At 38.6% G+C, this 16,227-nt stretch overlaps 1 protein-coding gene across 7 annotated transcripts in view; it reads right to left on the bottom strand.

Annotated features, from left to right (window-relative positions):
* Positions 1 to 2,148: 2,148 nt before the first annotated feature.
* The window catches only part of VEZF1 (vascular endothelial zinc finger 1), a 37,725-nt gene continuing 23,646 nt past the window's right edge, over positions 2,149 to 16,227 (bottom strand). For 3 of the 7 annotated variants that reach the window (XM_083173240.1, XM_083173245.1, XM_083173239.1), the window contains exons 3-7: positions 12,316 to 12,379; positions 10,423 to 10,609; positions 6,550 to 6,600; positions 4,877 to 4,981; positions 2,149 to 4,711 (exon numbers count right to left, since the gene is read on the bottom strand). In XM_083173240.1, coding sequence (XP_083029366.1) covers positions 4,281 to 4,711; positions 4,877 to 4,981; positions 6,550 to 6,600; positions 10,423 to 10,609; positions 12,316 to 12,379 — 838 coding nt within the window. In that variant the 3' untranslated portion in view covers positions 2,149 to 4,280. The remainder of the gene's footprint in view (positions 4,712 to 4,876; positions 4,982 to 6,549; positions 6,601 to 10,422; positions 10,610 to 12,315; positions 12,380 to 16,227) is intronic. The other 4 variants (XM_083173243.1, XM_083173242.1, XM_083173241.1 and 1 more) reach the window with 3 other exon arrangements.

Here is a 16,227-nt window from a genome sequence, read left to right as displayed (position 1 = left end):
TGATGTGGAAACAAGGCCATGTGACTAAACTACACATGAAAACAATCGGGACTGTGATGTAGAAAATGGCAGCAGATGCGCTGGATTAAGGAGTCAGAAGTTTAAATAACCGGTCTAACAGAAGACAGCTTATTCGCCTTAATGCTGGAGAAGGGTACAATAATGACTGCAGGAAACAGTGAAGCATGGTGGTGATTCCTTGCAAGTTTAGGGCTGCATTTCAGCAAGTGGAATTGAGGGATTTGGTCAGGATTAATGGGGTCTTTATTACTAAGAAACAAAGATAGGTACTTATCCACCGTGCAATACCAACAGGGAGTCATCTGGCACCATACTTATTCTGCAGGAAGTCATCGACCCCAAAATATACAGCCAACATCACTGAGAACCATCTACAGTGTAAAGAACAAGGAGTCCTGTAAGCGATGATATGACCCTCACAGCGGGCATTTTCTGCACTAGCTGCAGAGTGGAGTCTGCGCAATAGAGCGCTCAGACTCCAAAACACATGCGGATTTTACGTAAGCGGCACTTCCGGGAACGCTGGCTTGTTATCAGCACACAGACGCCGGCATCTTGCTGGAGCTTTTGAAATATGTGGAGGGAGCTGCAGGTTTCAATCCCCCACGCCATACGATACCGGCTATCTAATTTGGTAAGCACACACACGAGATTTATTTCTCTTTGGACTATTTTTTAGTATTTTCATTTTTTTAGGTTTTAGACACACTTCTTGAAAAAGGCATCGCAGTATGCTGAAAAGCGTTTAATAAAAGGTCTTTTTAAACCTACTGGCAGTGATTTCGACCGGATTCTCCATAGTAGTGTGTGGCCATTACTCATACCCGGGTTACATCTAGTTTGGTACACATGCTGTTGGATGGGTCTGGCATTACACTGTCTTTTAACATGATAAAATCAAGTTTTGAATTGGATGAGGAGTCCTTCCTTTTAAAGAAACCTTTAGGAGGTTCCACAACATTTATAAGCATTCATGTAAGCGTTATTGTATGTATGCACGAGTGAGGTGACCCTCAATCATCCCCCGGACTTCTGGGAAACTCTGGGAGCACTTTTTCCATAGAATCCTTACACAGAGGAAAAAGAGGATTTTTTATTGTTGCAATATCACACTACTGTGTATTTAGCTTTCTCCACATATTGTTACATCTGGATTGGAGAGGAAGGTGAAAACAGTGTGGACCAATCATACATTGGGACAATACTCTTAGCGCAAGTGAGACTATTCCTGTCTTTCAAAACACATGCGCAGATTGCCGCAAAAATACAACTGTGGCCATTTTTCCAGTAATTTCTGCAGCACTGCTGCCTCCAATGCTGGACTCCAAAGGTAAAGTATTTAAAAAAGTGGGTGCATTGAGGGCCCCCCTGGGACTCAAATGGCCAGTGTGCATTGCCCCCATATAGATACGCCACTGACCATATCATTTTGGGGGGGGGGGGGGTTAGTAAATTAAGCAGCTAATGAGAACCTTGACACTTTTAAACTCCGGAAATCCATATAAGTCAAAACACCATAAAGAAAAGGACACACACACACACACACTACTGGATGACTCAATCTATGAGCAGCTCAGTTGTCCTGTGGTGTTTGTACCTGCTATCTTTCAATAAACAGTCAGTCATTCTCACAATTGCGTGTACACTGCCTAAGTGGAGTGGGGTTTCATACAGCTCACCAAAGAGTGAGCAGGCAGGAAAAATGTTGTGGATAGCATGTACAGGAAAAGGACTGTGGTGCTCTAACAAGATGGCCCCTGTAAAAAGGAAGACTGAAGTTTTCACAGTAACACAATATCCTCTCAACATATTTTGCTTGCTGTATCATAGATATTAAACACACCTGTCACTTAAATTTTCAAATAAACATTCTTTGTCAGCTGACCGTTTGTACGGATGTTCTAGGAAATCCGAGCATAGGTAAATGAACCTTATGGTGTCTCAATTTCTCCAACTCCCAAGCATAGAGAGCAGCGGACACGTCATTATTTGCAACCATTGATGACCATTATAAACCATTTTATGAAGACTTGTGCAAGCATAAGTGTTTACTAGGCATTTATATACTATTGCTTAGGTTTATTATTTTGAACCTACACACAAAAGATGACCAATAAGAGAGAGAGTTTGCTCTACATTTGTTTATTGAGACCAAATAATTAAAAAGGCACAAACATGGGGCATGTTTACAGACATTATAACAAACATATACATTAAAAGTGTAGGAATGTGGCTGCTTTCTGCTAACCAGAAAGTACCTAAGCTTTTGTATATACAAAAGATGTACAATTTTATGTCCTACAATACAAAAAAATCAGTTATAAAATTATATATTTTTTACACTGAATTCTATTTCATTGTATATATCAAGCTCCTACACACTGTATGTTTCTGTCCAGACACTTCTCATTTAGGAAGTTTGTCCCCTTATTTAAAGCATGCCACTTTTTCTACTGCAATGGCTGAAAGGCCTTTTTGTCGAATACTTGTTGTAAGTTAATTTGATACCATTATCTGTCAAATTAAAATTGTCCAGCAGAGCATAGGCTGAAACGCATAAATAAAAGCTACTCTGAATCTGTTAGGAGAAAACTTTTGATGTAGAGTATTTTTTTCTTAATATATCGCTAAACATAATGTCTGGAAAAGTCTGAAACATTTTTTATAAAATGTGCTAGCTATTATCTACAGCAATTAAAGATTCAATGCTTATCTAAAAACAAAAGACTTTAGGACACATGATTCTCAAAAAAAAAAAAAAAAAAAAAGCAGGATTTTGAAATCTTTTGGTTTACTACAAACAGTTAACATTTGGGAAGATTAAACTCAAAATTAAACACATACATGTAGCACAGCAATGAATATGGGGTGTGTGGTTAAGTGTATGATCTGACCAATAAGCAAGTGCTATTGGGGACCGGCCAAAATAGGCAAAATCCCACTGTCACTAAAAAGAATACACGCAAGAATGAGGATTTGAATATAAAAAAATGCTAACATATTTACACATTAAACACAGTTTTCTACAGCACACAATTAATAACGTTCATAAAGAAAAAAACAAAGTCACACAAAAAGAAAAAAAACACATGAATAATCTTTATATAATCTTGGCTTGGCTTGCTGGGCTCTCTACCTAGTTAGTGGTTAGAAAAAAAAAACTGAATACAATTTAAAAAAAAAACAGATCTACAACTTCTCTGACCCATCAGAAAGTCCACAATGGGTTAGCTCATTCTGATCTCCTTGTGCTTCTACACCAGTTAGGTGAAACATTGTTTTATGTTTTACTAGAAAAGCCTTCCTTTTTGACTTCATGCTGGTCATAATATGATTTAATGCATTTCATAGCTTCTTGTCAATTATCAAGACATAATTTGTAAAAAGGCTTCAGAGAATTAGACATCCTAGGGGAACCGATGTGACCACTATTTTAAAAACATTCTTTCGCCTTTCTATGGTGAAAATACATATTTTCCAAGATTCTGACTAGACAAAAAGAATTATTTGGAAATTTTTTTTTTTATAATACTCCCATTCTTGTTTTAAAATGCTAAATATTTACATTCAAAATGTGGAGTAACAAAAAATAAAAAATGGGACAAGTAATCTAAGTACTTGGTATTTTCTTTTTGAATTTTCACTTTATCTTGTGTCGCCAATATCTATTCGCCTTTAGTTACATGCACTTTCCAGATGAATACTGGAAACTTCCATTTTCCTATGGAATACTGCTTACAAACACCCATTACTGTGAAATGTGGATTCTTAGGAACACACATTAGTGTGTTCTATAGGTTTCATTTCTGTATAACATTGTCACTTAAGAAGCACAGAAGAGCACCAGTCCTTGCATTTGTCATAGTAGTGATATATAGATATATATATATGCATGTAAAAAAAAAAAAAAAAGAAAGAAAAAAGGGACCGAAATGTGTTGGCATACAAACAAAAAAATCTCTTGCTAGTGTTATTTAAAAACAGGAATAATTTGAGTAAAATACTACGTTTTTTTTTTTCATTCTGTTGCAAACAGTCTTCTAGCCTATATGCAGTCTTCATTTTTATGTCCCATCCCCGCTTTCTTCAGCGGGTGCAGTCCAGGTCACTAGTTATGAGGCTGACTAATGAAATGAAATCAAGTTCAGTAAGCAGCACATTTTATATGCCTCCTCATTAAATCGTAATGTAAGTTGCCTGCAGAGAATTACTGAACAAGCATGTAATACTGTTGTGAATACATACATTTCCCCCCTTCTTTACCATGGTGGTGTAGATGGTAGCGCTTGGGATAAAAATGGCATACTCTCCACTGGTCTCATTGCGATATTTAAAGGGGCAGCTAAAGTCATTGGCGTTGGCAGATTCATAGGACTGGTTATAGTGACTGGATGTGCTATATTCACTGGCGCAGTAACAGAGGTAGGCAAATTGACTGAAGATGTTAAGGACAATGGTGAAGTCATTGAAATTGGTGTGGTTATGGTCACTGGGTGCCCCAAGTTCATGGGAGAAGCGATGTTAACAGGACTTGAGACATTCACTGGACTTCTCATGCTCATTGCTGCTGCCACTGTTACTGGGTTTGTCAGGGTCCCAGATGCTGCCATAGTGGATGTAATATTGAAGGGAGACGTAAGAGTCACAGACGTCTGAGCTACAGTAGACGTTTGGCACATGTTGCTTGTGTCTAAAAGAAGCAAATATATAAAAAAAAAAATAATAATTAGTCACTGCATCTAACAAATATAAAAAAGTTAAGTTATGCATTAACTAGGTCGAACAAGAGTCAGAATAGCATGTTTATAACATTCAATAAGAAAGCAATAAATCCTACGGTAGTAACAAATATTACATTGCAATGTAGATGGCTTCTGAATCAGCTGGTATGAAGACATAAAATCACCTATTGAAAAGGTCCTATGATTCTGATCCACAGCACAAAAGAGTGAGTCTGGAGCTGAAATAAGAAAAGCAGTAATATATATATATAGGAGTTGCAAAATTACAATTAAAATAGTCAAGTAATACTAACTTTGTCAAATATCTAGAGAGTTAATCAGCAAAAACTAATTAAACTTTAATTTTCACATATAAAACAGGTGGCATTACATTTAAAATAAATAAAGGTTAACTATGTTGGGATGCTGCTGGATATCAGATCAAAATAAAAAGGAGATTACTTTCTCTAGATATATACACACACACACACACACACACACTAAATATTGTGTATATAGTTCTATACACAATATATAGTTATTTAAACAATTCTGAAAAATAGTTTCGAACACTGGGCAGTCTTCTGATTGGCTGAGCTCTCGCAGCCAGTCAGAAGGCTGCCCAGTGTTTTAAACAATTCTGCCACCACCACTGACCCCAGCTATGCTACGCCTCTGCCTGCCCTCTTCCACGCTGTCAGTGGGTCCATCCGGCACCCTCTCCCCAAATCCCACACCGCCGAAAGCGCTACCTTCGCCCCCCACCCACGGATTGCATTAAAAACCACATGCGATCACTCCTGCAATTCGATAGATATTATGAGAAGCACATTCGACGGGCCCGCGCGTCTTGTCAAATTGTCCCTAAAAAAACGCATACAATCATTCAATTTATCGGCCAGATGTGGTCAAAATCTAATGATTGCATGCAATATCTCACAAGTGTATGGGCAGCATAAAGGTCCATACACACTGGGCGACTACTAAGGGAGTTGGGTGGACTGAACTGACTTGGAATTACTTCATTTTAGTAGTATACAGTAATTATACGCGGTGACCTTGCTTATTGAAGAAAAAAAACGATGTGTATACTCAGCCCTATGGCATACATTTCCAATGATGGCAGCAGCAGCCATGGCCCTTACTAGGGACGTCTGACATCAAGGATGACAGGTTGTTGCCGACAAGGTGCGGGAACGACTAAAATCAAGCATTATAGCGGATACACACTGGACGTTAGTAATAACATGACAAACCGTTCAAATCAGCAACATCGTTCAAAATATCATCTAGTGTGTACCCAGCTTAACATGGCCATTAGACCTAAATAGCAGGACTCAATTTAGAGGAAGCATTACTAGAAAGCAAAGGTCATGTAATATTTTTTTGTCAAAACCAATATTAAAACTGGTCACCAAACTATTCACTAGCAAGCTTTTAGTGGTATACATTTACACTTGTTAACAATATAAATTAATATACACTAGCTAGGGTATACTTCATAAAACAAGACGGAATGGAAGACGCCCATACATGGGGTGTTTTTCCAGAGCAATGCCCCCTCCTGCGCGCATCACATAGCACAGCACACTAAGTATGTGCAGAACAGAGTTTTTGAACTAGATTGCCTCACATTTACTACACAAAAGCAGCCTGCTGTAGCACATAGCATGCTTTTTTTACGATGTGATCTAGTACAAAAAAATACAGGGCATCGCTGCATGTATGGGCACCTCAACATACAATACTTACTGTCTTCTACAATGATTACATGCATCTAGTCATCAAAATGTAAACACTCAAATACCTTCATATTTGATCCTACAATGAAGCGGAGTTTGAAGTTCGTGAAGTTGTCCTAAAATTAAAATAAAAAGGGTGACTTACATTTGTCTAGAAAACCATAATCATAAAGGTTATTACTCATTGTTTATAACACTTCAACTACAGGTTCCCCTTTGACATAGGTAACCAGGCATGAAAAGTGAAAATGATCAATGTGAGTTTTTGCATGTGCATATACACATATATAAATAACACACGCGTGTGTTTTGTAATTTACACTTTATTTATAAGTGAAGATCACTCATTTTTAATGGGATATTTTAATTCAATAAAATTATAGTGTGGTAAACATAATAAGCATATGATATTAAATGTAGTGAGCTACAAATAAAAATATGTACAGGTTGAATTTTCCATAACCAAAATGCTTGGGACCATAATAATCGTGGATATAGGATTTTCCCTATTTTGCAGCATTTGCATACGATGCGATATCTTGCACATTATACACAAAGTGTGAAGGTAATTTCATACCATATTTTTAAATACATTTTGTGCATTAAAACAATCTGTCTACATCGAATTACTAGAAAGCAATTGGTGTCACTATTTTGATCAAAACAATCGGCATTTCGGAAATGGGAGACAACCTGTTTATCAAAGTTTTCGTATTATTATAATCATTCATATGACCCATTTTTTTCTATATAAAGAAAAACAGACTACTTAAAGTTTACTCTACGCATAAGGAGACTCACACAAAGAATCCACTGGGAATACAAATACACTCAGCGACTCTGGACTAAAGCCCCTTACACACGGGGGAGATATATTGCTCAGCCAGAGATGGTCGCTGATGAAAAAGAAACTGGCGGGGGAGCCCGGCAGTGGTAATCAGCTGGTCGCTGGAGCATGTTCCTGCGACCAGCGATCACTACAGGGGTAAAAACGGGAGCGCGCACCCGGCGACATATATCGCCGGTGCAAACTCCCATCGTGTGCAATATGGTCGCTTATATTCCCGCACCTTTATTGTGACTGTCTTTGGTTGTGTCCCCACCCACCATGTGTGTGAATACCGGTATTAGTCACTGTGCTTAATAAAGATACATCATACCAGATCTATACATTGCAAATTGTTGTTTATTTTATTTATATTAACTATATTAAGCAATTAAAAAAAAAAATATATATATATATACATATATATATATATATATATATATATATATATATATATATATATATATATATATATATATATATATATATATACACACATATATATATATATATATATACATACATACATACATACATACAGTACCCTTTGTTTAGTAATAAACCCTTTATTCATTCACCACTGAATAGTCCCATTATGTTACCATATTATTGTGTATTACATTAAGGGGAGGCTAAGCACAGAGTGTTAACCCCTCTTTCTCCCAATCAGACGGTCACACACCATTTGTAGATATACACGCTGGGCTGGCTGAGTGTCTGACGCCATAAGGCCACAGAAGACACACCTAAGCAGGTTTGCTGCTCTAGGTTGAAGACTGTTAAGAGCAAAAAAAAAAAAAAACACATGTGCTGAATATTCCTAAAATCTTGGAATTGGAAGCTTTAATCCCAGGAATCAAATCCCAATGATTTTGGGCCAACTCTCAAGATCCCGATCAGGGTTTAAAAAAAAAAAAAAAAAAAATTGTATTAAAAAATAAAAACAATCCAATGCCTTTTTGTGTTTAAACGGTTTTTCTTTTGTATACCAAGTAGAAGTAGATATTTCAAAATAGGTGTGAAAATTGGCAAACACTTTTATTCATCATAATGACCTTTAATTTTTAATAAATCTAATTTAATGTATTTTTTTTTTTTTTACACACATTTTTAATTTGTATAACAAATGTGAGCTATGCTGGTATTTTTAGTGGATACTTGGAACATTTCTCTCAGATGTTGACACTCAAAGTGTTAAACCAATTTTTTTTTTGCATAACGTTTTAATGAAAGAAAATGTTATCCCATATGTTAAAATACTTATATAAGCAAAATTAAATTCGAGAGTGTAATCAGGCAGGGAGACAGCCTGCCTAATTACAGTCATGTGGTCAGAATACTATTTCAGACCTGTTCACACTACACACTGGATCGGCTCCGAAACGGGTAGGACACTGCTTTTACCCCGTTTTGAATTACCAGTTTTCTTAAACCGGTACATTTATAATGTACCTTTCACATTACAGCTAGAACAGTTTTAAACCCCTTAAATATCGGCAATATACTGGTTTTTAGCTGTAATATGAAAGGGGTAAAGACCACAAGCAACAAGAATGTGGAATACCAGAGATCCCCTTAAAATAGGCTTTTTTTTGTTTAAGATGTCACAACATATTTATTAAGAAAAAAACACACAAAAAAAAACCACATTTGTTTTAAAACAGCCAACCCTGGCCACCATACTTGTGAATACCACATTTGTAAATAAAAAAAGAAATAAAAATTAAATTAAAAAAAATTGTTAGTTTTATACGGTTTCACAGCGGTAAGTATTTTCCCAGCAAGTGATAGAATGGATTCCTTGGTTTAATTGTATTAGACCAGGGGTGGCCAAACCGGTCCTCAAGATCTGCCAACGGTGCATGTTTTCCAGGCAACCTTTGGATCTATAGTAGGAATGAATGCAGCTGGTTTGAAAATGTGACAGTTAGTAATGACTGCAACTGTGAACCAGCTAGGTATCCTGGAAAATGTGAACCATTGGTAGATCTCGAGGACCGGTTTGGCCACCCCTGTATTAGACTAAGGAAACATGGCCAACAGCACTGCACCTTGTGCCCATGGAGCTGTGAACCAAAAACTGCATGGCTGGCAGAAACTTGTAAGTGCGGCATATAACCACTTACTCACCAGCACAACTGACCCCCTAGAATGAAAAAAATAACTAAAATACTATTTCTACAAATGTTTAAACAGTTCATTTAAAAATTAGAATTGTAGCAACAAAGTAACCAAAATACAGTATAAGCAAACTGAATATCGCCTTAACTCTGCAAAATGGTATTTGTGTTAACTTAGTCATATGTGTTCAGTTAAACGAAACCACAATAAGAAAAACACAAACAAGTATGAAATTTGGTGTTTTTTTTTTTTTTTTTTGCACTAAGGAATTCAATGCTCATGACTTCCATCAAAATGTATGCCAAAGCCTCTTGCACAAACAAAACACAGGTTGCCCTGGAACGAAAACTTATGTTTTGCTTATACCTCAAGTTGCAAAAAAAACAAAAACATACCCACCAAAAGTGAGGTTAAAACACAGAAGGTGAAAGACCAGATGCAATTTAATATAAGGCTACAAATCAACCAATCATGTGGGAAAGCTTAAATACAAAATACAGATTAAAAACAGAAAGAGGACCATACAGGGAAATAAATGGCTTGATGCTACACATAATGCCCCAAAAATTACTATCCGTGAACCATCCCCCAAAATCAGGGTTAATGGAGACTTAATTTTGAAGATCATTCCTGTTGGGGAGGTAGGGGTGTTAATGCGTATGTACAGTAAATAATAGAAGTATGGAGAAACACTTGAACCTTTAGATTAGTATATGGGGATTCCCCAGCAGGTGTTATTTATTAGCTAACGTTTTGCAAAGTGGTATTAGTAGAACGTGTGTTCCTTCTTTAACAGCATTCTAACTAGTTTGTAATCTTCACATACATACATATTACATAATTTGTTATTAATGTATATATATGTGCCAAAAATAGTACTGATTTGGGCAATGCTAATCATGCATCTACTTTACAACCCATGTAGATAGGTGTAAAATATCCAATAAATAACAGATATTAAAAAAAAAAAAATATATATATATATATTTACCTTGAAACTTTTTACCTTGCTTACAGGTGTTACAGTTAATACTTTGACTTTGGCCATGTGTCTTTAGATGACTGGTTATGTAGGCTGCACTAAGAAGTTTGCCACAGATATTACAAGACACCTTGCCCTCATGACGCACCATGTGTGTCCTCAGCCTGTCCTTTGTAGCAAAGGCAGCAGTACACGTCTGAAAGAAAACAAAATATACTCTTCTAAATAGCACATAGAATAAGCTGGCATAAGCAGACATACATCTTTATTAGAGGGTTCTTAAAAAAAAAAAAAAAAACTCCGCAATTTCACTAGTCCTTTAGAATCAATGCCTTCTTTAATTGGACAGCCAATTGGGATAGTAAAAAGAGACAAATGTATTTAAGATGTGTTTTAGCATGGTCAAAACGCTAACCACATTATAAAAGAGAACTATACAAGGGGCCAAACACATTTCTTACTAAAATCAAAGCTTTTTTCTATTTTCACTTTTTATTAATTCTGGAGATCAACACAAGGGGCAGTATTCAATGAGAAAAATTCTCAGTGTTTTATGGAGAATTTTTGCTTTTTTTCGCCCTGGACGGAGCATTTTGCTCTCCAAAAGTGAACCACCCTATTCAATGTGAAATATTCGCCGTCTTTCTAAGTGATTTTCGCCGTCTCTCTCCGTGTAGAAATTCTCCATCTTTTGATGGAGAGCTGGAATGTGAACTTTTAATCTAAAAGGTTTTTTTTTTTAATTTTGGTGTCAAAAAAATCAGGGTTTTTTTTCTGTGAAGGGGCATGTTATTTTTATTCATGTGCTTATAGCACATGAATATATATTTAATAAAAAAAAAAAAATTTAATTTTTTTTTTTTTTTTACACAGTGCAGCCAGCAGGGGGCCGGAGCGCTCGAGCCGCTCATTAGATATTCATATATTCACTGCACCCGATGCACGTTCGGGTGCAGTGAATACTGGGTCCCCCGCTGGCTATAGAGGGGGGGGGCAGCCTGTGCTGCCTGGGTCCCGGGGGGGCCCCCTACCCTCCACATATGTTCTGGGGCATCCAGGGAGACTTTAATCTCCCTGGATGCCACCGTCCCACGGCTCCCTGTCAGCTCCCTGCCGCGGACGCTCGTCCGCTGCAGGGGTTAAGACTCGCCGCGAGTGGCGGCGAGTCTTAAATAAGTTGAATAGTGGGAGCAGGAGGCTCCGGAACACGGCGAGTGCATGGCGAGAGAAAAAATCTCTCGCCATGCACAGAGAATTTTCTACATTGAATACTGACCAAGGAATTGGTGCTCATACAAAGGAAGTAGTTCTGGAGATGCAGTGCAGACAATCTGTTGATCTCGTGTAGTCCACTGGCTTTCCAGTTCCATGAGCTAAGACAGTGGTCATGTGGTCAGAGTGCATATAGGGAGGAACAACATTTAATACTGTGTTTCCCAAACCCAGTATCTCATTGCTAACTCACAGTCCAGACACCAGCGATATATTTAGCACCGCAGATGAATAAACCTGGCTTTGTCTTCCTTCTGCTTCCCAGAAGCACGATAGATCATGCGTGTGTGTGTGTAATTTTATATAAGATCTGCAACTCCCAGCATAATGGTCGTTAGCAGCATCTCAGATCTGAGGATCAGCCTCATGACCCGCGGACCTGTGAATTGTACTGAAACACCTCACTATGTGCACTCAAAAACACACACGACCCGTCTAAATTGTGAGTTCCAGCCTGAAATCCTTCTGATGTATGGCCAGCTTTAGAATACCACATTATACTCCATACACCACCTACTATAGCCCTTGCTTTGTGCCACCCTGATTATTTCAACACAAAACAGGAAAATCTTATTTTTATTTTAAGCTATTTTGTTTAAGACTGTTTAGCATATTATACATTTAGCTTACTTGGCATTTGAAGGGTCTTTCTGTAGAGTGGACATGCTTCACATGACAACTTAAATGATCAGGTCTGTTAGGAGAAAAAATGAAATGACACTTACAATCTCAAATACTCAATTTTATACAAGAAAATAAAGCACCTGCTTAGAATACAATCATCACTGTGTGAATAGGTTTGTCACAATCATTTCCTCATATTTTCATTCAAAAGCACAGAATAGAACGGTGCTTGCAGCAACTGCTGTTGTACACTTCCCTTCTGGTTCCACAGACTTCAGTATTAGATCAGCAATGCAGGATATTTATATACACATGTCCACCGTAATGCTTATGTAAAGGCATATTTCCTTCACTGGAGCAGGAAGTTTATGCAGATCCGGTACTCTTTACTTAGTGCGGCGCCCGTCGCGGGCATCGCGGGTACATTAATGTATGGCCGCGACGCGACCGACGCGATGCCCGCGATTTCCCATTGAAACCAATGTTAAACAGGGAAATCGTGTCGGTCGCGTCGCGGCCGCACATAAATGCACCCGCGATGCCCGCGACGCGATGCTCACGATTTCCCATAGGGAACAATGTTAAAAGTCGCGATGGACCCGATTTTAGTGTTAAATGGCTCAATCAACCCGATTTGGCCATAGGAATCAATGTTAAATGGGCCACAGAGCCCATTAACCCTTAAATGTCCCCCCAAATTTTTAACGCCACCCCACGATCCACGCCAACCCGAAGCGTGGCGAGCGCAGCGAGCCCGCGAGGGGCGGCGGTACGCGTCCTCCGACCTTTTCATGCCCTACTATCCACGTCGGCGTGGTGTGAGAATATAATAGTGTGGCGAGCGCAGCGAGCCACCGAGCCCGAAGCGTGGCGAGCGCAGCGAGCCCCGCGAGGGGACGCGGATACCTTCACAGGTAGCCGCGTCCCCTCGCGGGCTTCACAGGTGTCCGTGGCGACCCGGACACCTGTGAAGCCCGCGAGGGGACGCGTCTACCTGTGAAGGTATCCGCGTCCGCTCGCCACGCTTCGGGCTCGGTGGCTCGCTGCGCTCGCCACGCTTCGGGCTCGGTGGCTCGCTGCGCTCGCCACACTATTATATTCTCACACCACGCCGACGTGGATAGTAGGGCATGAAAAGGTCGGAGGACGCGTACCGCCGCCCCTCGCGGGCTCGCTGCGCTCGCCACGCTTCGGGTTGGCGTGGATCGTGGGGTGGCGTTAAAAATTTGGGGGGACATTTAACGGTTCATTGGCCCTATTTGGGCTGTGTGGCCCATTTTACATTGATTTATATGCCAAAATTGGGTCCATTGAGGCATTTAAGTGTCAAATCGCGGTCAATCAGGCTTTTTAACATTGTTTCCTATGGGAAAATCGCGGTGATCGCGGTCATCGCGGGCATCGCGACCATCCAATTTTACCCGCGATGCCCGCGATTACCGCGATTTTTACCCGCGATGACCACGATTTTGATCGGCGGCGCCGTTCTAGGTAAAGAGTACCGCAGATCCCAATGAACAACACTACCATAAAGGCAGCAGCTTAGGGTACCAAGGGTGAGGGGCACTGCAGAGGACATCAAATAAAAAAAATAAAACCTCATCCCAAAATAATGCACAATATGTTGTAAAAATGAACAGCTGCCAGCACTGGTATTTTTCCTTCCTCTGGCTAGAACTGTTCTGACATGGGATATGTATGACTCACAGACAATGTCTAGGAAGACTGTCAAAAAGGTCAACTTTGAAAAAGTTCATCATGAGTGTCACAATTTTCTCAATTGTTTTAGCCTTTTTAAATCTTTACCATCCATGTGGACTACAAAGCATGGTGAGCAAAGCATTGGGGTGTATTCAATGCATTCTGGGAGCTGTGACAGCTTGCACGGTCAATATTCAACTGACTCCCCTGCACACGCCGTTTCCCCTTGCTAGGATTTTGGAGTAAGGGGGAAACTGTGCGTGGCCACTAAAACAGCGAGGATTGCGGCTAATCTTCACTGTTTGGGTGAATCTGCACTGTCCTCAGCGAGGATTTCCAGGCCATATTGAATAGGATGAGCAGCTCAATAAAAAGTATAAGGATAAAAATAAATTATAAAAATAGAAAATTGTTAGACTTGTGTGATGTTCCTTCAAAAAAATTACAGTGATGAGATAAAGGCTTGTAGGGTATGGGATTAAAACATTTTAATTTCTGTATAGCCATAAGAAAATGCCACCACATAGAATACTCCATTTGTAGAATAACATACATATACATATATATATATATATATATATATATATATATATATATATATATATATATATATATATATATATATATATATATATATATATATATATATATATATATATATATATATATATATATATATATATATATATATTAAAGTCCGGTAGAAATGAAGACACAACCCATAGGTTATATTGCCATGGCAATATAACCTATGGGTTGTGTCTTCATTTCTACTGGACTTTAGTGCTGAAAATCGTCTGAGTGCATGCTGCAGTTGTCTGGATATCTATCTAATGTAGAGAGTATAAATTTGTGTGGTTTACAGCTTGCATAGTATATTAACTCTAAAGCTGGCCATACATCAGAAAGATATTGTACCCAATCATACAATCTCAATTGATTGTAAGATGGATTGTATGCAGATTGTGTGCACATCTTGTGTACACAATCATACAATCAATCATAAGATGGATTGTATGACTGATTGTATGATGGATTGTATGCAGATTGTGTGCACATCTTGTGTACAAAATCATGCAGCAGATGGATTGTATGACTGATTGTATGATGGATTGTGTGTAGATTGTGTGTCCAAAAACCACCAAGGACTGCTGGGGATTTCAAGGGAAATTGTACACAATCATGAGTGCAATCGATCTTAAGATCGATCTTTCTGATGTATGGCCAGCTTAATTCCCCCATTTCTATTTACATATTTATTAAGTCTCTTCTATAGTGTGCAGCATATTCCATTGCACTTTACAATTGGTGACCGTGATACAAGCAACTGGGTATTTACAGATAGTCAAAAGGTAGGAGAACCCTGCTCGCAAGCTTACATATATCTGACCTGAAAAGACTTAATATGGATAGGTAATAAATGCATAATGGACAAATGATAGTTTAGGTATAGCATAGATTTACAGATAATACACCCAGAACTAGAACCGGGGCAGTACAGATGGTGTAATGGTTAGCATTACTGCCTCAAAGCACTTAGGATCATGGTGGGGATTGAACCCATGACCTAAATGTGCGGAGTTTGTATATTCTCCCCGTGCTTGCATGAGTTTCCTCCAGGTACTCCTGTTTCCTCCCACAATCCAAAAATATACTGGTATTTGGCTCCCAAAAAAAAAACAAAAAAAAAACTTGAATGTCTGTGTGTGCATGTACATGTGGTAGGGAATATAGATTGTAAGCGCCACTGGGACAGGGACTGATGTGAATGTTCAAATATTCTCTGTACAGAGCTGCGGAATGTGTGCGCGCTATATAAGAAACGGTTAATAAAAATAAATAAATAAATAAATAGACTAGACATTCTACTAGTTCAATCTTCATGCACCTCTATGTAATGCATTGGCAATTTTTAGGTTTCTCCAACTTGGATAGCACAAAAGGGCAACAAAATAAAATGAATGTAAAAAACATTTATGACAGCTAGTGCGACAACAACCCAAAATTAAAATGTACCAAGTGGCAAAGTTACATGCAAACCTAGTGGTTCCTAAACTTTTCTGAATCACGGAAACCTGGAGTATCAGATTTCTTTTTACACCACCCCTATGGCAACATTTTCTTATTGTGAAATTCATAAAAACATTACGTAAATGGTGTGTGTCATTTTTAGGTGAGAAAGTATTTGCTTCTTTTTTTACCATATTTTATGATGGT

The sequence above is a fragment of the Crinia signifera genome, chromosome 2, assembly GCF_055691185.1.
Source record: "Crinia signifera chromosome 2, ASM5569118v1, whole genome shotgun sequence".
NCBI lineage: Eukaryota > Metazoa > Chordata > Amphibia > Anura > Myobatrachidae > Crinia > Crinia signifera.
Note: the sequence above shows the minus strand (reverse complement) of the source record. Positions and strands in the feature narration are given on the sequence as shown.